Source organism: Gracilinanus agilis, chromosome 4 (assembly GCF_016433145.1).
Source record: "Gracilinanus agilis isolate LMUSP501 chromosome 4, AgileGrace, whole genome shotgun sequence".
NCBI lineage: Eukaryota > Metazoa > Chordata > Mammalia > Didelphimorphia > Didelphidae > Gracilinanus > Gracilinanus agilis.
This window is the reverse complement of record NC_058133.1, coordinates 210,082,165-210,103,889: the sequence shown is the minus strand read 5'-3', so window position 1 is coordinate 210,103,889 and position 21,725 is coordinate 210,082,165. Positions and strand designations below refer to the sequence as shown.

The 21,725-nt window shown below is 44.9% G+C and overlaps 1 protein-coding gene across 1 annotated transcript in view; it reads right to left on the bottom strand.

Annotated features, from left to right (window-relative positions):
• Positions 1 to 18,417, bottom strand: part of GRIN2C (glutamate ionotropic receptor NMDA type subunit 2C) — a 26,659-nt gene extending 8,242 nt beyond the window's left edge. The window contains exons 1-7 of the mRNA XM_044677010.1: positions 18,004 to 18,417; positions 15,566 to 16,164; positions 12,944 to 13,058; positions 12,078 to 12,289; positions 9,455 to 9,620; positions 8,359 to 8,512; positions 382 to 507 (exon numbers count right to left, since the gene is read on the bottom strand). Coding sequence (XP_044532945.1) covers positions 382 to 507; positions 8,359 to 8,512; positions 9,455 to 9,620; positions 12,078 to 12,289; positions 12,944 to 13,058; positions 15,566 to 16,164; positions 18,004 to 18,417 — 1,786 coding nt within the window. The remainder of the gene's footprint in view (positions 1 to 381; positions 508 to 8,358; positions 8,513 to 9,454; positions 9,621 to 12,077; positions 12,290 to 12,943; positions 13,059 to 15,565; positions 16,165 to 18,003) is intronic.
• Positions 18,418 to 21,725: the final 3,308 nt, after the last annotated feature.

Sequence of the window (21,725 nt, the reverse complement as noted above, 5' to 3'; positions counted from 1 at the left end):
CAACAGGTCCTGTTTGACAAGTACTAGGGGCATTATTAATTCAGTTTTATAGATGAGTAAACTGAGGCTCAGAAAGGCTAATGTCTTATCCATGGTTACATGGCTAGTGTCACAGGTGGGATTTAAACTCAGGTCTTTCCAAGCCCCAAACCTAACCCTATACCCCAGTACTGTCTTGTGAATTTTAGTTTCTTTATCTTTAAAATAGGAATAGTATTGCTTATACCTCTTCCTATTTCAGAAGGGTTGTTATGGGAAAATGCTTTCATTAAGGTGCGTTCGTTCTCGTTCTCTCTCTCTCTCTCTCTCTCTCTCTCTCTCTCTCTCTCTCTCTCCCTCCCTCCCTCCCTCCCTCCCTCCCCCTTGCTAGAGGTCACTCACTTTTGCCGCTGGTGAGGTTCTGGTTGTAACTGACTGGGCTGAAGTACTCAAACATGAAGACAGTGATAGCCACCACAGTGAGACACATGACAAACATCATGACCCACACGGCTGGGCTGTAGGGCTCTGAAAGGGAGAAGGGCAAAGCTCAGAGATCATCAGAGCATCTTCGGCTCTGTTCTCCCAACAACCACCACACACACTCTCACCCTACACCCAATGAAGGGAATTGGGCCCTCCTCAGTGGCAGCAGGCAGGGAGACTGCTCCAAGTGGAAGCCCAGTCAGGCTTGACTCTCACCATCCCCCAATCAGGGAGAAGATGTCCAAGTGCAGAAACTCTTCCTGGCTCTGAGGCAGCCTGATATCAGAGGCAGGACTATAGAAAACGCCCAGAATTTGGAAGTTTCTGGGGGGATTTCTTCCCTCTGCAGATCAAGGACAATGCACCTCTGGGCTTCCACGAACTTTCAATCTCTCCTCTTTGCCCCTAAATGTACAGATTGTCCAATTTAAACATGTATGAGTGTGCACACACATGTCCCCAAACTTGTATTTGACTTCACAGCCCCCTTACATCTTCTTCCAGTATCTTTTTGTGGCAAGTTACTGAAAGAGTCATCTATCCCTAGTTGATCTCTCTTTAACCCCTTGCAGTCTGGCCTGCCTCCTCAGAACACCATCCCTTACTCCTACCCAACTAAATCTGTTCTCCCCAAGGACACCAGGGACCTCCTAATCACCAAGGAAATAAATGTTTTCCTCATCCTCTTATGCCATTTCATGACATGTATCCCAGAGGCACTGTACCAATTCTTCTTTTCTTCTTTTTTTTTTTTTCTTTAAAAAAAAAAACCCTCACCTTTGGTCTTAGAATCAATACTAAGTATCAGTTCCAAGGCAGGAGTGATGAGGGCTGGGCAATTGGAGTTAAGTGACTTTCCCAGGGTCACACAAATCTGAGACCAGATCTGAACCCAAGTCCTGCCATCTCCAGGTCTGGGGCTCTATCGATTGTGCTACCTAGCTGCCCCTAATCTTCTCACTCTTGACTTCCTCCTTTGCTATATATATATCTATCTATCTTTACCCTCCTTCTACTGCTTTGACTGCTCCTTCCTTCTCTTCTCAGAGGAGAAAAAACCTTCTCAGGTCTTTCCTACGGCTTCTGCCATCTGATTTAGTCAATCTGCAAGGCACAATTTTCAACCCTCCAATCATCTTTCCCCCCCTTCCATAAGGAATGAAGACTTTTCCATTCTCAAAGAATCAAAGGCCACCACCAGGTAGATACAGGACAGAGTGGTTAGAACACTGGACTTGGAGGCAGAAAAATACGGATTTAAATCCCAATTCAGACATTTGTTAACTGAGTGATCCTGAGCCTTTTTGCCTTTCTTTGCCTCAGTTTCCTAATTTGTAAAATGAAGAGGTTGGGATTCAATGGCCTTTTTGATCCCATGACTCATAGATATGTACTTTAAGCCCTGACCTCTTTTAAAAACATTTGGATATCTCTAAAATTTTAAATATCTTCTAGATATTTCCATTTATCAGAGGATCAAAGATTTAGAACTGGAGAGATCTTAAAGGCCATCGAGTCCAATCCCTTCATTTAACAGACGAGAAAAAATGAGGCCTGGGTAACAAAGTTCACTCAGGTAAGTAAGAGTGGCCAAGCTGAGATTTGAACTAAGGCCCTCTGACTCCAGATCCAGATCCAACTATTACCTCAAACTCTCTCTCACTCTTCTGGACTTTACTTGGATCTGTCCCGAAAGTATAGTCCTGGCTCTTTCATTATTATGGGTGTAAAATTTAAATTTAAATTAATAACAATAACTCCAGGTTCTTATTTTCCATAGAGTTTATTAATAATCCCCAAAGATAGAGAAAGCAGATTAAAATCTAATCTAAACTAACTGACCACCACCTGACTCTGAGCCAGGCTCCCCAACTGCATTCTAGGAAACAGAGAGAGGGGGCAGTGCCACACCAAAACTTTTATCCTCTGTCTCCCCCACGAATGTGCATTCACATCCAGCTACAAAGCATAAGCACACAAATGGGAAGCTGGGTAAGATGAGTTGGGTCGAGTGAGCCTTGGGGAGTGAATTCTATCTACACATGGGGAAAAGCCAATGACCAAACTCTTGTTTTGTTGTTTTTTTTAATTATTAAAAAAAAAAAAACTTTACCCTGTGTTTTAGGACAGGTGGGTGGCAAGGTAAACAGAGTACCAGATTTAGAGTCAGGAGGATGAGTCTTCTTGAGTTCAAATCTCTTCTCAGACATTTCCAACTGTGTGACCCTGGGCAAATCACTTAACCCCAACTGGCTAGCCCTCCCTGCTCTTCTGCCTTGGATCCAATACAAAACAATGTATTTTCTTTCTCTAGCTCATTTTTTAGAATGAGGAAACTGGGGCAAATGGGGTTAAGTGACTTGTCCAGGGGCACACAGCTAAGAAGTGTCTGATGCTAGGTTTGAATCTAGGACCGCCCCCCTAACATCTCCAGGCCTGGCTCTCAGTCTACTGAGCCACCTAGCTGTCCCCGACCAAACTCTTGTTGACCAGCCTCTGTAAACTTAGGCTGGTCCTTGAATAACAACAGATACACACAGTTCTGGAACTGGAAGCCTTTCCACCTTGGTAGTTTGTACCTACCAGAGCTGGTCTTCTTCTGGCATATTCTTCATAGAGTCACCATGCCAATCCAATCCAACCCAACAAGCATTAAGTGTCTGCTATGTGCAATTAAGAAACCACTGGGAGAGGGAGATTTCAGATTAGTGGTGAGGTCTGGGGTCAGACTTCGAGGGGCTTTTTCTAGAAGTTTGATGGAGAAAAAAAACTAAGATAATAGGATCAGGGAGAAGTCTGATCAAGCAAAAGGTTTTCTTTAAGGATGGGGTGATCCAGGCATGTCTTTAGGCAGGAGAGAAATATCCTCTGACTTTGAAGACCTTAGGGTCTAGCCAGAAGAGATGATAAAATGAATGTAAAGTATTCGGGGTGTAGGAAGAAAGCACTAGGAGCTGGGGTGGGGAAGGGGCTTAGGAAAGGTATTTGAGCCAAACCTCAAAGGAAAGTAGGGATTCTAAGAGGCTGAGATGGGAGGGAGTCTATTCTCAGTGTGGGAGATAACTAATGCAAAGGTCTGGTAATGGGAGATGGAGAGCCATGGATGAGGGACAGTAAGAAAGCTAGTTTTGCTAGACTGTAGCATGCGTAAAAGGGACAATGTTTATTTAATAAGGTTGAAAAAGATAGGATAGGGCCAGGATATGAAGAACTTTATTTATTTTTTTTAAACTTACCTTCTGGCTTGGAATCGATTCTAAGTATGGATTCCAAGGCAGAAGAGCAGTAAGGGATAGGCAATTGGGGTTAAATGACTTGCCCAGGGTCACCCAGCCGGGAATTATCTGAGCCCAGATTTGAGTGAAGGACTTTTAAATATCTCTATTTGAGGTATCTCTATTTGATCACAGAAATAATAGGGAGCCATTGGAATTTACTGAATTGAGTAGTGATGTGGTCTGACCCGTGCATTAGTAAAGTCTCTTTGGTAGCTTTGTGGAAGATGGATTAGAGTTAGTTGGTTCATTGTTGTCCTTCATACTCAGAGGACCAAAATGACATCACTATTGATGTCTTTTGACTCATGCATAAATTAGATTTAAGGAGGCAGAATTGCAACTTTGGATTGGAGTAGAGAGACCCTGAGGCTGGGAAACCAATTGGAAGCCTACTGAAATGTCTATATGAAACATGATGAAGGTCCAAACTTGGGTAGCGGCCGTATGAGTAGGAAGAAAGAGACAGGTGCAAGAGATGTTATAGGAGAAAGAACAGTCAAAATCTAGTGATCAATCAGATATATCCAAGTTAGCTTGGTAGAAAAGTGCTGAAACTGGAGTTAGGAAGACCTGAGTTCAAATCTTATCTCAGACACCTGCTAGCTGTATGAACCTGGACAAGTCACAACACCTCAGCCTGCTTCAGTTTTTTTTATCTGTAATAGTCACAGCCTTCAAGGATTCTAAAATGAGATACAACCTTAAAGGGTGATGTTAATGTTAATTGTGTGGAATGAACGAAAACGAGTTCAAAATGACATTAAGGTTGTAAGAGACTGGGAGGGAGTTTGGAAGAGGGATGGTTCGGGGAGGAAAGAACAAGTTCTACTCTTGACATGTTGAGTTTGAGATGTCTATTGGGCAACAAACTTGACATGTCCAGTAGGTAGCCATTGATAAGGGACCACAGCCCAGGAGAGAAACTGGGGCTTCCTTTGGAGGTCTGAGCTTCCCTCGGCATAGAGATGATAAATAAACCAATGTGAGCTAATGACAGCACCAAGAGAGAAGATGTAGACACAGAGGCATGGGGTACGCTCACAGCCAAGGGTCATGGTATATGAATAACAATCTGGCAAAGGAAACAGGAAGATTTGTTCTGTCTGACACCATAGCCAGAACAAGTGGCAGTGAACGGAAGCTGGAAAAAGACAAATTAAACCCAGAAGCCTGATGAGCCTATTTGAGAGAAACTCACTAACCATTAGAGCCATTCAAACATGAGAGCTTAAGCTGAGGTCAGTTGTCCATTTATTTTATGTTTTAGAGGCACTAGATGGTCACTTGGGTTTCTGGGTCTTCTTTCATTTTGGGGTCCGTTCAATTAAGGCTTAATGAATAGTTGAAGGAATGATTAGGTCGGCTAGGTGACAAGGCTTAAATTCAGGAAGATGAGTCTTTCTGAGTTCAAATCCCATCGCAGATACTTACTAGCTATGTGACCCTGGGCAAGTCACTTAACCCTGTTTGCCTCAGTTTCTTCATTTTAAAAAATGAGCCGGAGAAGGAAAATACATTCCACTCTAATATCTTTGCCAAGAAAACCCCAAAAGAGGTCACAAAGATAGGCACAATTCAAAAATGACTAAATAAAACAGTAATGAAGGAATGAGTGCCGACTGACTAACTGTTGCTCCATTCAATCAATCTAACAAGCATTTATTAACTGGGTCCTGTGGACACTGAAAAAGTCAATATAGTAATAATACATTTTTTTTAGAACTTTAAAGCTTAGAAGATACTTTTCTCACAACAATCCTATGAAATAGACAAGCATTACTGGTCCCATTTGGTAGATAAGGAAACTGAGGCATGGGATTTAAATGACATGTTCACAATCAAACAGATTGTGAATGTAAGGACTAAGGTTTGAATTCAGCAGGTTTTTTGACTTGACATCAGATAGTTTCCCCAATATATGTTGCCCTCAAAGAGCTTAGTTCAATAGTGGGATATCACATGAATACCTTCTAGCTAGCTAAAATACATAATAAATACATCAGATGTATTTTTTAAGCCTTTACCTTCTTAGAATTAATATATATTGGTTCCATGGCAGAAGAGCAGTAAGGCTAAATGACTTGCCCAGGGTGACACAGCTAGGAAGTATCTGAGGTCAATTTTGAACCCAGGACCTCCCATCTCTATTTCTGGTTCTCAGTCCTCTGAGTCACCTAGCTGCCCCAAGAGGGGTATTTTTCAAAAGTATTTTATAGTATCTGAGTGGGAAAAGGACATTTCTGACTTAGACAAACAAGAAAGGCTTTATGAGGAAGTGGGTTTGGAATTGGACTTTAAAAGATGGATAGGGTTCATCAGGCAAAGAGAGGGAGGGAGGATATTCAAGGCATAGGGAACAGAGCATGAGCAAAAGCGGGGAGACAGGCAAGTACAAGGTGATCTGGGAACAGATATCAATTCCATTTGGTTGGAGTGTAGCCCTGGGAGGGGAGGAAAAGCAGGAAAGCTGGGGTAATGCCAGATTGTGAAGGGCTGAGGCTAAATACACTGGCCTGAGCAGTCTGAATGTGATTCTGTAGGCAGTAGGAAGCCATTGAAAGGTTTTGTATAGAGGAATGATAGACTGATGGATCATGGGGGACTGATCAAAAAGGGTACGGCCCTTAGAGCATCCATAGCATGGCTCTGCCTGGTAATAATCCACAGAGAAGGTTGGTGACCTTGCTTCTAGGACTGGCATTAGAGTTCCTGAATTCCTTCAATTCAGAGTATTCAAAGATACCCTGTTTCCAGTCCCAGACAAAAGGCCTTTTAATTGGCTGCCAACCAGAACTGAATGTGCCTACAAAAGGGACAGGAACGCCTGGTTGAGATTGACCTCTCTTCCCTGGTAGCCAGCAATGCAAGAACTTCTGTAGATCCTCCAGGTGGGGAGAGAGGTGACAGCAGTGATAGGCAAAGCCCAAATGGCCTAACCTCCCCATCTAGGCTGCCATTTTGTTAGGAGCTCATCCACCCACATTTCTTATGACTCGGTGGCGTTGCCTCTTAGGTGAGAATTAGAGACAAAATGGACCAGATTACTATGCTGTGAACTTTGGAAAGTTGGAAGAGCTACCAGAGCACTAGTCTGGACCAGTCAACCAGTTGCCAGTTTATAGTCAACCAGTCAACCAGTTGCCACTAAAGCCAAGCCCCTCATGGCTTGGTTTCAGTGGCAACTGGTTGACTGGTTGTCCGAGGAGGTCAGAGGAAGGGCCCCTCCAATATATATTCCAGGAAATTTGCCCCCCAAACATCCACATGGGCTGGTTCTAGGCAGAGCATGCTCTAAATCTAAAGGGAGATTAAAAAGGGAGCTTAAAGGGAGTTTTTTAAAGGATTCATGAAGCCGTATTCCCCCCAAGAGGGGAATGTGTGTTGAAGGGGCCTTTCCTCTGGCTCAGAGCATGTACAGGTGTCCTTATTGCTTTCAGAGCTGGTCTGTCTCCTGTTACATTTGCATAAGTATTGTTGGCCTGGCAGTGACATGAAGGATGGATTAGATGGGGGAAAGAGGCTCCTTCTCAGTCTCTTGTGCAGAGAAGCTGTTCCCAAAAGGTTTGCCAACTTGAGTGTGCCAGATGCCTGAAAGAGAACTTGCCCTCATTCCAGTTTCTCTTGGGGAGCCTGGGAGGATAGAGAGTAGTATCTACCTCCTGACCCCTAGACACTCTACTGCCCACTCTGCTCTCTCTGACCCCAGTAGACAAGATTCAAGGGATCAGGCAGAGCCAAGGGAAGAAAAGGCTTCAAGGACCCAGAAGAGCCCTGGCCTATTCTGAGGAGGGTGTCTAGCCCTGATAGTAGAGAATAAAGAAATAAGTCTGAAAGTTGAGAAAAAGACCCAATTCTCCTCTCAACCCTGAGGAATGATAAGGTCACAGAATATCAGAACTAGAAGGGACCTAAGAGATCCTCTATACCCATGTTGGCGAACCTATGGCACACATGCTGGAAGGGGCTACTCCCTCCCCTTCTCCACCACACCTGAGGACATTTCTCTCATCCCCCATCCTCTGCCCAGCCGCGCAATGGGAGCACTTCCTCCCTCACCTCTCTGGAGTAAGGGGTGTGGGGGCTCACATGCAGCATGAGGATGCAGTTTGAGCACTCAGTCTCAAAAAGTTTTACCACCATTCCATAGTCTATTCCAAGGATTATTGTCTTTTTTGTGTCATGGACTCTCTTGGGCTGTCTGTGAAAGCCTCTAGACCCATTCTCAGAAAAAAATATCTTTAAATAATTAAGAGAAACACTAAATTTCAGCTAGAGGTTAGAGAAAATACAGAAAAAAAATAAAGTTTTTCTTATCTAACTTCACAGACTTCCTAAAATGTATTCATGGACTCCTGGGCTAAGATCTTGTCTAACTCCCTAATTTTACAGATGAGAAAATGGAGGCCCATAGAGTTAAGGTGACTTTAGACAAGTAGAAATATCAAAGTCAGGCTTCAAGCTCAGATTCCAAGTCTAGTGTTCTTCATACCACACCAGGATGAGCGATATCAGCTGCCAAAGATTTCTTGGAGACCATCTCCCTCCCCCAACACTAACCCCTTCCCAGGCACCCAAATGGCGGCCCTGATTCCCTCCTTCCCCACTCCTAGCTCACCCAGGAAGGCAGAGGGCGAGACGGTGCCATTGCTCCGGGCCACCATGACGCTGATGCCCGTCTCCACGAAGGGCACGGAGAAGTCAACAATCTCCGAGCGCTCCTCGTTGATGGTCAGGGAGCCGATGGCCATGTCTGCCCGCTTGTAGTACACCTGGGAGAAGGGAGTGGTGAAGGGAAGGATCCAGGTACCCAACGCTTGCCCTCAGCCATATCCTCATCCCCATCCCAGTCACTTAAGCCTTGGGCCCATTCTCAAAAACCCTCAATAAGGTGAGGAAGGAATTCTATTCTAGCAGAAATCACAACACACAGGAAACCTGTCACCCAACCCAGCCTCAGTTGTTTCATACTGTGTGGGGCAGGTAGCCCTCTGGTCTTCCTGACCCCCCAGGAGATAGGATTCAAGAGGTCTACAAAAGTCGTGGGGAGAAGAGGCCTCAAGGGCCTTGGAATTACTCAATAGGTAACAATAATCATAATAAATGGCATATATGTACACACACAACACCTACTATGGATCAGGCAGAGTACTAAATGTTTTACAATTATTTCTAGATCTTCACAACAACTCTGGGAGGTAGATACTATTATTTCCCCCATTTTATAGTTGGGGAAACTGAAATAAAAAGAAGTTATGTATTTTCCCAGGATTACAGAGCTGGTAACCATCTGAGTCTGCATTATAGGGAGCCAATGATGGCTTTTGAGTTTAAGAAGAGACATGGCCAGATCTATGCCAGATTGAAGGGAGGAAAAGCATCCACAAATCTCTTTTACACATAGTAGGTTTTTTTTTAAACCCTTGTACTTCGGTGTATTGTCTCATAGGTGGAAGATTGGTAAGGGTGGGCAATGGGGGTCAAGTGACTTGCCCAGGGTCACACAGCTGGGAAGTGGCTGAGGCCGGGTTTGAACCTAGGACCTCCTGTCTCTTGGCCTGACTCTCACTCCACTGAGCTACCCAGCTGCCCCCCCCACACACACACACACATAGTAGGTATTTAATAGAGAAACATTAAGTTGAAGTGAGTTGACTGTGCCAGGGAAGTGCCAGGGACCTTACTAACGGGGCTGTAGTCAGGGCCTTACCTACCTCACCAATCATGCCGTTCCAGATGCCCCGCACCTTCTTGCCGTGCTTGCCATTGGTCACTAGGTACAGGTCGTAGGAGAACTTGACCCCCTTGGCCAGCTTCTTCAGGATGTCGATGCAAAAGCCCTTGCAGCACAGTTTGGTGTAGGAGTCCCCGGGGCCATCACTGCTGCCACCCCCCAGCATAGACCCAGCCAGAAGAACCCCAGGTCAGCCCCATTTTCTGACTCAGGCCATTCCCTGAGTCAGTCTTACCACCCGCCTCTTGTCCATCCTGATTTAGCTCAGGCATGCTCGTGAGCACACAAAATGCATCCATGTGCACACACACACTCCACTTTTTTCCATTCAAAAACTCCATTTCCTTTGTTATAAAATGAGAATATTGTTGGCAAAGATGATAAAAAAAAAACTCCCAATAAATGCTAAAGGGGCTGTGGGAGAATAGATCTTCTAATATTCTTGGTGGAGTTGTGAATTGAATTATACCAGAAAAGTTATGAAAATGTACAACCCCTTTGACCTGCTACTAGGCATAAATTCCAAGAAAAGGGTCAAGATGATCATACCAGTATTTTTGGTAGTACCAGAAACTGGAAAACAATGAGTGGCCATCATTTGGGGGAATGGTGATTAAACTGTGAATTGTATATGAATTGAATGGAAGATTATTGATTCATAAGAAATGAAGAATATGAAGAATTTAGAAAAACTTGGAAGAGTTAAAATAATCAATGCTGAAAATAAACTGATCCAGGAGAAGATTCTAGACAAGGACCCGAACAGTGTAAGAAAAACAGCATCGGAAAACATCAGCTCCCTGATCAATAAAGTGACCAATTATGACTTCAGAGATCAAGGATGCCTCTCATGAGGCAGAAAGGTGGTGAACTACTGGTACAGAATGAGACATATACTGTCAAACATGGTCAGCATGAAAGGAGATCTGCAATTATTTGAAAATGACAGAAATGTTAAAAAGAGGCAGCAATAAAACATTTTTTAAAAACCTTTTCCTTCTGTCTTAGTATCAGTTCTTAGACAGAAGAGTGGCAAGGACTAGGCCATCAGGGTTAAGTGATTTGCCTGGGTCACACAGCTAGAAAGTGTCTGAGGCCAGATTTGAACCCAGGATCTCCCCTCTCCAGGCCTGGCTCTCTATCTACTGTGCCACCTAGCTTCCCCAATAAAATAATTTTAAAATATAAGTATAACACAAGAGACTCAAGATGAACATGCTATCCACAGCCAAAGAAGGATCTGTTGGAGTTGGAGTGCAGATCAAAGCACACCATCTTCCACATTTCCTTCATGAGATTTCTATTGGATGTGTGACATGTGTCTTCTACTGTGACATGAACAATATGGAAATGAACGTACAGATACCATCTATATCAGACTATTCACTTCCTCAGGAAAGGGGAAGGAAAAAACCTAAATTCTACAAAAAGTTCAAAAAAGCAATCTAAAAAATTCAAAAAACAACTGTCAAAATTTGTTTCTATATAACAGAATTTTTTTTAAGTTTGGAAAAAATAAAATGAAGGTATTAAACTGCATGAGCTCTAACACACCTTTCCATTTCAGATTCTTTAACTACTCTCTCTCTCTCTCTCTCCCTTTCTCTCTCCCTTTCTCTCTCTCTCTCTCCCTTTCTCTCTCTCTCTCTCTCTCTCTCTCTCTCTCTCTCTCTCTCTCTCTCTCTCTCTCTCTCTCTCTCTCTCTCTCTCTCTCTCTCTGTCTCTCTCTCTCTCTTACCCCTGGGAAAGGAGCATGGTGTGCAGAGGGTTGGGTGAGTCACTCCTCCATACCCACAGAGCCTATGCTGGTGTAGCCAGCGTGGTCACTGCTAAACTCTTAAGTCTGGAGGTTAAGGAAAGGTCTGGCCTTTGACATTATCTCAGGGGTCCAAGGCTGTCTTCTGAACTAACCTCCTCCTTTTCCATTGTTTAAGATGCTGCTAGGCCACAGGGATGAAGGCAGGGGTTGGGAGAAGGGAGCCTAAGGGCTGGTGGAGCCAGGAGGAAATGAGACCTTCCCACAGGCTCAAATATAAACAGTCCTGCCAGTGTGAGGGTAAACCTTACTGGGGGACCAGTAGGGAAAAGGAAAGGACAAGGGAGGAAAAAATTTGCCTCCATCCCTAATTTTTACCTTTTAGTGACATCACAAGAAATGTCTTCAACTCAAAATCATAAGCCTTATGATTCTTATGATTTAGAATGCTAAAATTGAAAAGACCTTGGAGGTCATCTAGTTCCCATCATTCCTCTCTCCCTCACCCAAAACTTCATTTTATAGATGGGAAAACTGAGACCCAGAGAAGTGATTTGTCCAAAGTAATTAGTATAGCAGAGCCATAACTAGAACCTAGCCTCCTTCTTGCTGTTTTAGTGGTCTTATGATCTAATTAGAAGAAGACCAAGAGTAACCTGCATCCCTCAAGAGGGATCGAGTTCAAGCATCTAGATTCACCCTAACTTGGGCTTTTGAAAAATCCCCAAAGGACCTTGGCATGTGTTTCATGGCCCTCTGGAAGAGAGGAAGAATTCCTTATTGCACACAAATACACACACACACACACACACACACACACACACACACACACACACACCTGCCAAACCTGTCGGTGCGGTTGCTTTGTTTCCGGCAGGGCACAGTGTTGGGGATGCAGCCGCCTGTATTGGAGTCAGGACTTTCCACAATGACAAAGGGTCGTTCCTCTAGGGTGGCCACTGTCAGGTGCCGATTGTCAACTACTGGTTGCAGGTAGGCACCATATCTGGGCCACACAGGGTACTTCATGTGAATGATGCCCTGCTCCCAGCGCCCCACCTGTAACGGGGTAAGAGTTAATACAGGTCCTCTTCTTCTCTTTCCTACACTAACACTCCAGTCTCTGGAAGGTACTCATGCCAGCAGAGTACAACTTTCTCCCAAAAGAAGGGGAAAGGCATTTCCCCAGGAGAGCAGGCCATTGGGCTAGCTGTCCCGGAGATGGAGCATACCTGGATCATCCCCTTCCAGAAAAGCACAGACAGGATAGGCTCTCTTTGGGCCCAAGGAACAACCGTCATTGGCTCCTAGTAGAAATCTGACCCTGCCTTTACATCTATCCCAGAGAAAATGAAAACAGTGAGATCCATAGACTGGGGAAGCTGAGAAAAAGATGGTATCCCTTTAGATGAGGTCAGGCAGAAGAAGAAAAATTAGCCTTGTGGGAGAGGATTTGAAGGAAGGCCTGACCTATGGCTTAGTGATGGTAAGATGCAGAAATTCTACACTAATAGGACTTTAGAAAGAATTATGGGATATATAAAACTTAAATTAGGGGGTGGTAGAGTAGAGAAAATGATGAGAGACTTTATAGCTAAGACTCGATGAATTAGAACTAGACTGATATCCTAGGCTGAAGAAACCAGAGGTTGAGGAGTAGGGGTGGGCAAAAGAATAACTTGAGGTCCCAGCCTCTCCCCTTCCCTTTCTCACCATCTCCCAGAGCCGATGTCGGTTGAGCGAGATCACCACCATGGTGGGCCTCACCAAGTACCCGCCAGCACTGAAAGAGAAATCCCGTTGCTCCCAGGTCACATTCAGCAGGTGCCTGACAAAGGAGGGAAGGATCAGTGGAAAAGGTGGTCTTTTGCTTCTTCTTTATATTTTTTAACTCTCATCTTCTTTTTTAGAATCAATACTAAGGGGGGCAGCTGGGTAGCTCAGTGGATTGAGAGCCAGGCCTAGAGATGGGAGGTCCTGGCTTCAAATCAGGCTTCAGACACTTCCCAGCTGTGTGACCCTGGGCAAGTCACTTGACCCCCATTACCTACCCTTACTACTCTTCTGCCTTTGAGCCAATACACAGTATTGACTAGATGGAAGGTAAGGGTTTTAATTTAATTTTTTTTTAAAAAGAATCAATACTAAGTAGCAGTTCCAAAGTAGGAGAATGGCAAGGGCTAGGCAACTGGGGTTAAATAACTTGCCAAAGGACATCCAGCTAGGAAGTCTCAGGGTAGATTTGAATCTAGGATCACCCTGGTATTTACAAAAGACCATCTATACATTCTACCTACAGATCTGTCTGTGGTGGGTCCTTTTTCATAGGCAGAATTCTCATCCCCTTAAAATGATAGAAGCCCTAGCTTGGGAGCTCCATCTCTTCATCACCCAGCACTTATAGTGAGCTTGAGTCCCTAATTCAGTATCTAAAAACCAGAGACTAGAATAGTGAGTGAAATCTAATAAAAGAAATTCTATTAGGAACCATATTCAATTCAAGAAGTATTCATTAATTATAGGTACTCTGTGCAAGGCACCAGAGATTCAAAGGAAAAACATTACGTAGTCCTTTGTATTTTGCTAAACGAAGCCAATCTCTTGCTTAAATGTAAAGCCCTACCTTTGGGTTCAAAAAATCAATTGCAGAAGGATAGAGGTTGGAAGAATGGTTAGAGAGAAGTCAGAGAATCTCTTGAAAGTACTTCAGAAGCAAGCTAGCCTAAATCATATTTGACTAAGAATCCCCTCTACTATATTATCAATAAATGATCATGCAGTGCCTCCTTGAAGACGTCCATGGAAGTCTAATATACTATACATTCCAATTTTGGACAGCTCTAAATAGGAATTTTCTGTTACACAGAGCCTTAAATCTGTCTTTCAGCAGTTTTTATTCATTTCTCCTACCTACTTCTTCCCTCTAGGGCCAAGTAGAGGCAAATCTAGTCAGTCTTCCATACAATAGTCCTTTGAAAAATTGAAAAATCCCTTCTATTGCTTCTTTCTTTAAGGCTTAGCATCCCCAGTCTCTGATCATTAAACTTCATATGGCATGGTCTCAAAGAGACATAGGCAGGTAGGTGTCACAATGAATAGAACCCCAGGCCTGGTGTCAAGAGGCCTTGAGTTCAAACCTGGCCTCAGACACTTACTAGCTCTATGACCCTGGGCAAGTCACTGAATACTGTTTGCTCAGTTTCCCCATCTATAATATGAGCTGGAGAAGGAAACTGTAAACCATGCCTGTATCTGCCAAAAAATTCCAAATGGGGTCACGAAGTGCTGGACATGACTAAAATGACTGAACATTAACCAAGAGACATCATCAGGCTCTTCTGTCCACACTTCATCTTTTCAATGGTGACCAAGGATGGTGAGAGAATTAGAAACATGTCATGCTGAAATTGAATTAATTGGGATGAATGGCATGGGGAAGAGAAGACTCAAATAGGATAAGATTGTTGTTCAGTCATTTCAGTTTTTTCATGACCCTATTCAAGATTTTCTCTGCAAAGATATTTTTTGTGTGATTTGCCATTTCCTTTTCCAGCTCATTTTTACAGATGAGAAAACTGAGGCAAACAGTATTCAGTGACTTGTCCAGGGTCATACAGCTAGTAAGTGATTGAGGCCGCGTTTGAACTGAGGTCTTCCTAACTCCAGGTCTGGCAATCTATACCCACTGTGCCACCCAATTGCCCAATAGGATAAGATAGCTGTCTTCAAGTATTTGAAAGGCTGATGTATAAGACTGATTGACTTGTTCTACTTCGCCTCAGAGGGCAGAAGTAAGTAGAGACTTCAGAAGTAGATTTTGGCCTAATGTAAAGAAAAACATCTTAGGAATCACACCCATTCAAAAGCGGAACAAGCTACCTCAGGAGAGTGGGCTGCCTCTCCCTGGACATGTTCGAGGGTACACTAGATGACCTGCAATGTTCCTTCCAACATTACATCCTGTGATTCCAACTCAGATGAGGGCTCTATTAGTCATTTTTTGAAGCTGGACCAACTCACCTGCCCCTCTCTCTCCAATTCTCAGAGTCTTCTGTAGTGTAAGAATTGGTGAACACAAGATTATCCCAGCCTGCCTCAGGTTCAGACAAGATAGTAATTAAGGACAGGTCTTTCCCACAAGAAGATACTAGGGGGCTCAAGAATGGAGCTTAGAAAGGTGGGATAGAAGGATTCCTGGGTATTTAGGGAATAACAGATGCTAATGAGATACAAACCAAAATGAAAATGAGTCCTAATTCTGATATATATCTCATTATCCCTTCTCCACCCCCATTTTTTTCTCTTTTTGGTACATACATGACAAAGGATGCTTACCTGTAGAAGGCTTCTCCAGCAGGGCTGACAGGTTCAGCGGGAGCATGGCAGTCACGAGCAGGGGCTGGCAGGTCTCCATGGTACCGTAAGTAGCCATGGGCTCCCAGGGCCACTATGGCCACACCATCTCGGACTTTCTGGCGCAGGCTCAGGCGCCAACTCTCAGTCACCACACTGATAAGGCCCACAGGGAAGACAGAGGGTGGGGCCTCAGTGCTGCCCAGTGCCAAGCTAGGCACCACCCATACATAGCCTGGTCCCACCAGCCCTTCCTCCTCAGCCACAGCAAACAAATATTCAGCCTCTTCCCGAGAGCAGTATGCCACCAGCACTTGAGCATCCAGTTGGCGTAGAAGACGCTGGACTCGTGAGCTGGGACTGCCGGGGCTCAGTTCCAGAGTGAGGATGTCCTGCAATTCCCAACCCAGGTAGCTGGCCTCAGTGAATGAGCGGATGCCCTCCAGGAAGACAGCATAGCCAGGATGGAAGCTGGTAATGACCGCAAAGGAGCTCCAGTCATACTCCTCTAAGACCTTGAAGATCACCTGTATCTGCTGTTCAATGGACACCCCTAGCTGCAAGAAGGATGAGCCTGGTTCCTGCCAGGAAGGGAGAGAAAGTTGGGAAGGAGCTGAGACCCTCTCTGCTTCCAGAACCCAGGGCCACCCTTTTTCTAGCCCAGAGGTTGGAGGTGTAATTAGGTATAACAAAAAGAGTTAAGGGGGATCTACTGTCCAGAAAGGAGTCCAGAGAATTAGAAGGGATAGCCTATCTTCTTCTGTCTCCCCACCACACATTAACCAAATTCAACTTATCTATGACCCCACAATCTGACTTCATCATCCTATCCCAGTCTGTCTCCCCTGAAGAGACGCAGTCAGCACAGGGCTGTGAGGCATGAGGCATGGGGGATACCATAGGAGGAAATGTACCCCCTGGACATTAGTGCCTGGGGAAACCTAGCTCTTCTTCCCTATTTACACTCTGCCTGAGGTTCTATCCTTCCTTGCCCCTTGACCACCTTGCCTCTTCCTCTCCAATTCTCATTACCTTCTATAGTGTAAATGTTAGTGAACATGAGACTATCCCAGCTTGGTTCCAGACAACATAGTCATTAAGGACAGGTCTCTTATTGGAGAATGATATTTAGGCTATGTTCCAGCTTTAGACACTTAGTAGCTGTGTGACCTTGGACAAGTCACTTAATTCTGTTTGCCTCAGTTTCCTTACCTATAATGAGCTGGAGAAGGAAATGGCAAACCACTTTAGTACCTTTGCCAAGAAAACTCCATGGACATGACTAATGAACAATATTTAGGATATGTTTTTTTTAATCCTTACCTTCCACCTTAGAATCAATACCATATATTGGTTCCAAGGCAGAATTGTGGTAAGGATTTGGCATTGGGGATAAAGTGACTTGCCCGGGATCACACAACTAAGAAGTATATGAGATCAGATTTGAACACATGACCTAGGTTATGTATTAAAGGGAGGCTTGGGGAAACATATTGAATGGAAAGGTTTAGAATAAAAAATGTATCCAAGGCCCAGCAAAGAACATTGGACTAGTTCTGTGCAATATGAGAACTCAGTAGTTGGAAAGATGCTGATTTATCCGAATACAGTGAAGAAATGAAGACTGTGATGAATGCAACTGATGCAGTGAAGTAAGCAGAATCAAGAAAAAACATATACACAATAACAATATAAATGGAAAGAACAACCACACCCCCCCAAAAAAAATTAATGTTGTAAAATTATTGAAAAACAGATAAAGATGGCTCAAAAGAAGGGCTATGAAGGGGTGCTCCCAAACCTTGCCTTTGTAGAGGTGGTAGGTCTACAGGTTTTGTACATTCCACATGTTTTCAGATGCTTTTGATATATTGACTGGTTTTACTAATATTTTTCCTCTTTTTCTTTTTTTGTCTTCAAAAATATGTTATATGGGATATGTTATATGTTCATGGGAGGAATATAAAAAAGACATCAATAAAAACTTTTTTTTTTGAAAAATAAGAATGTAGTGAAATAAATTTAGTTTGCCTCTAGCCTGGACTGGTAACCATTCTTATTTCTCCTTATGGAATGGGGAAGTCATTGGACTTTTGCTATCCTTGTCTATGTGAACTCTAATCTTCTCCATCCTGCCTTCCTGTTGATCTCTAAAACCTTCACTTTCCTCCAGATCTCTTCTAACCAGCCCAAAGAACCCCAATCCCTTCCTCTAGCCTTTTATTCCTACCTCCCCCCCCAAATAAAACTTTACCTTCCCAACTTCCATGTCTGTGACTCCTTCCCAGCCTCACCGTACCCTGGATTTCCCAATCTGCTGCCCCTCCAAACTTCCCATTCCTGGAGGTCCTATTCCCTGCCCAAGTGTCTATGATATTAGCAAGCAAGGGTGTCAAGGGCAGGAGGGGATGCCAAGACACCTTTGGAGTAAGGACCACAGCTGAGCCTCCACTGATGCTGATGATGGGTACATGGGTCTGGGAGGAGATGAAGTCAAGAATCTGTGCCACAGCCTCAGTGCCCACGTTGTCCTCAAAGACAATGCCATGGACACGGGCAGAGCCCAGGAGCCCACAGATCTGGGTGAGAAGGGTGCTGGGGTTGGTGTCATTGACCACCACAGTGATTGGTTGGATCTCCAGGGGCAGGTCCAGGAAGTTCTGAGGGGTGAGGCGGGCACGGGCCAGGGTCTGGGCCTGGGCCTGCAACGGGGGTGCAGAGCTGGCAAACACCACTGCTACTGTCACCACCTGTTTCTCCTGGCCAGGTCCCACTCCTGCCCAGGTGCTTAGGAGGGTGGTCAGAAGCAAGGCCAGTTCCAACACTCTACCCATGTCCACTGGAGAGGTCCTGTAAAGATATAAAAACAGACAGAGACAAACAGAGGAGCATGGATGGAGAAAGACAAAGAGAAGCAAAGATACATCCAAACAGATAGACACAGAAAAGAATGGAGAGAAAGGCAGACAGATAGAAAGAAAGAGACAAAGGAAACAGAGAGTCAAAGAGGAAACAGAGACAGAGATGAGAAAGAAGCAGAGGAGAAACAGAGACAAAGAGGTGTACAGTGAGAAATAGAAACAATGAAATAGATTCAGAGTCCCAGAGAGAGACAGAGATACAGATACAGAGAAGACAAAGAGAGAGGCAGAGAGAGGAAGGAGGGAAGAGGAGAGGAAAACACACTCATATAATTACCTCAAGAAGAGACAATGACAAAAAGAAACAGTCAGAGATGGTGCAAAGACAGACAAGGACACAAAATGTCAGGTATGGGCTCTGAGGAGATTCATATCAAAGTAGGGGTTTTCTGGGGCAAGGAACACAGGAACAAACAGTAGGATCCTGAGGAGAAGAGAGATTTCAGTAGGATCAAAGAGCCACAAAACACAAGGAAAACCCCCTTAACTGTTGATTCACTAATATACCATGAAGTTTACCTATCATTTATACACAGAATATTGATTGGAAAGAATAAAGAAATCTTAGAGGTTCCTCTAGTTAATGTCCTACCCAGGGCAGGAATCCATTTCTAGATTTATCACCTAGCCTCTGTTTGAGTACTTCCAGTGACAGGAAACTCATTACCTCACAAAATGAGTCTTTTTTTTTTTTTGGATGGTTCTAATTGTTACAAAGTTCTTCCTTTTAATTAGTGGAAATCCATCTTTGGTCCTAGGGCTTCTCTTAGAGCCATATAGCTTCTATGTGACAACCCTTCAATTAAGGTGTAACTGAGTGACAATTATTTAAAGTTTTATACTTAACAGTACTGGTATTTTAATTACACTCAAAATCTTCAACTGAAGGAATAAAGTCCCTTTGGTGGTGTTTTTTGGGGACAGCAAACCTAACGGAAGGAGCAGGTAGAATTTTGTCTCTTGGCCTGTTTCTGTCTCTCTGTGTATCTGTGACTGTCTCTCTGTGCCTGTCTTGTGTCTATCTATGAGAATGTCTCTCTCCTCTGTCTCTCTATCTCTCTGTCTCTGTCTCTCATTAGTAAGCACTATTTTTTCTCAGATTTGCCAAACTATAAGGCAGCTATCTAGGGGAGTGGTGATGGCCACAGGTGCATTTATCTTTCCTATTAAAATTTAAAAAAAAATTAATTTCCAGGGGGCTAAGTAATTTTCTTCTGGAAAGGGGGTGGCAGGCCAAAAAAGTTTGGGAACCACTGCAAGGGCTCTCCAAGACTTTCCCCTCATTCTTCCTCCTTCCTCCATCACTCACCCCACCTCTTCCCTTTATAAGACTATAGATTTAGAATCTAGGACCTTAGAGATAACCTAGCCTACACACACTCCCTTAATTTACATATGAGGGAATTGAGGGCTACGGTGGTTATCCTCTAGAGTGACAGAATGAGTAGGGAACCAATATTCCAATATAGTCAGACACTCCCCCTCCCCCCCAAACCCCTTTGTGGCCTTCCAGTGCTTATCCCATATTTTATGACTGCCCCCAAAAGTGAATTAAGGGCCCTGCTGCTGGGGGGGGGGGCGATCCCAGAGAAAATGGGCAGAACCCAAGAGTCTCACTCACTTGCCCATCATAAGATGCTGTTCCCCTGGAGGGTCTCTGGGTTACTATCCATCCCCAATACCTACCCAGATGTTTCACAAGCAGCTCCTTGCAAACAATCCTTCCCTTCTCCCTCCCTCTCTCACCATCCCATCCCGGATGTTCTTGAAACTTAAGAAGTCCTCGATATCTTGGGGGAGCAACCCCTTTGGGGTTGATTCTTATCACATCCCCACACTGCGCCCCCCTCCCAACTGCCCTTGGTTCCCGCCTCCCACTCCCCTAGCAGGGATCTTTAACACTCAGGCTGTGAAGTTCGGAGTATTTTTAGGCCAGTGATAAATAATTCATAGGGAACCGAGACATCAGGCTGCTCCCACCACCCCACCCCCCTTAGGAGGAAGGGGCTCAGGCTAGGAGGGCCACAGCCACCCCGCAGCTCAAGGACACCAGCGATGCTGCGGTGGCTTTGAGCCCCTCCTGGCGGTCAACCCGAGACCGCCCAAGCTCTAGCGTCACAGCTACCTGCGGACTCGACCCTTTCCCAGGGCGCGCGCGAACACACACACACACACACACACACACACACACACACACACACACACACACACACACACACACACACAAGTTCCTAGTCCACCCTCATTCCCAGAGAGGTTGCTTCTCCAAACAAGGATCTCCAAGCGTCGAGTGTTTTGTTTTTTTTCTTTTCCCGGGAGAAATGGGATGTGTTAGGAAGGAAACGCAGACAGAGCCCACTCCCTACCTGTCCCTAGCTCCTTTTCATCTTGTTCTCAGCCCTCCCAGGGACTGAATCACAGATCCAGGCAAAAGGCGAGGATGAGGGCTAGGAGTCTAAGGCCGAACAAGTCCTGCTGGGCATTGGAGGGGCAACTGAAAGGAGAAGAAGGGTCGAGTTGCTAGGGGCTACATGTCACCCCTTCCCCTTAGTAGAGCCATCTACTAAGTAATAGAGCCTCCTTCCGTGATCCATCAGCCCCCCCCCCCCCCCCCGCCCCGGGCTACCAGGTGTGGAAACGAAGAATGGGGTGGGATGGGAATAGGGTGGGATGGGAATAGGCCGATCTAGAAACATTTGGAACCTAAGTGAGAATGAGCCGTCTGGCAGGCGCTTACTTTCGGGAACCAGAGACCCTAAGTTCTCTTCCTTGCTCCGCAAATTGTCCTATAACTGTTTAGAGCTTGGAGATTACAAAGAAGAAAGCAACAGCCATAGTTCTCCAGACCCCGCCTGATAGGGGCTGAGCACTACAAGATCCCAATGTCACGGACCTTTGGGGCTCTTGGCGAAAACCAGGAATGGGGAAAAGCTAGAAGGAAATAGAGGGACCCGCAGCTCCCAAGCCAGTCCTGTGCCCAGCGCTCGCCTAGCACACACCGCCCCCACCCTTCCTTTCTTGTCCTCGGGTCGGTCTTTAGGGGTGGGAGGGGAAGGTCTCACACCTCTGCGTTGCCACCACCCCAAGTCGTGGAGTCCCTGGTTTCTGAGAGCAGACTATACGTGGAGGGACGCGGGAAAGGAGAGAGAGAGAGAGAGAGAGAGAGAGAGAGAGAGAGAGAGAGAGAGAGAGAGAGAGAGAGAGAGAGAGAGAGAGAGAGA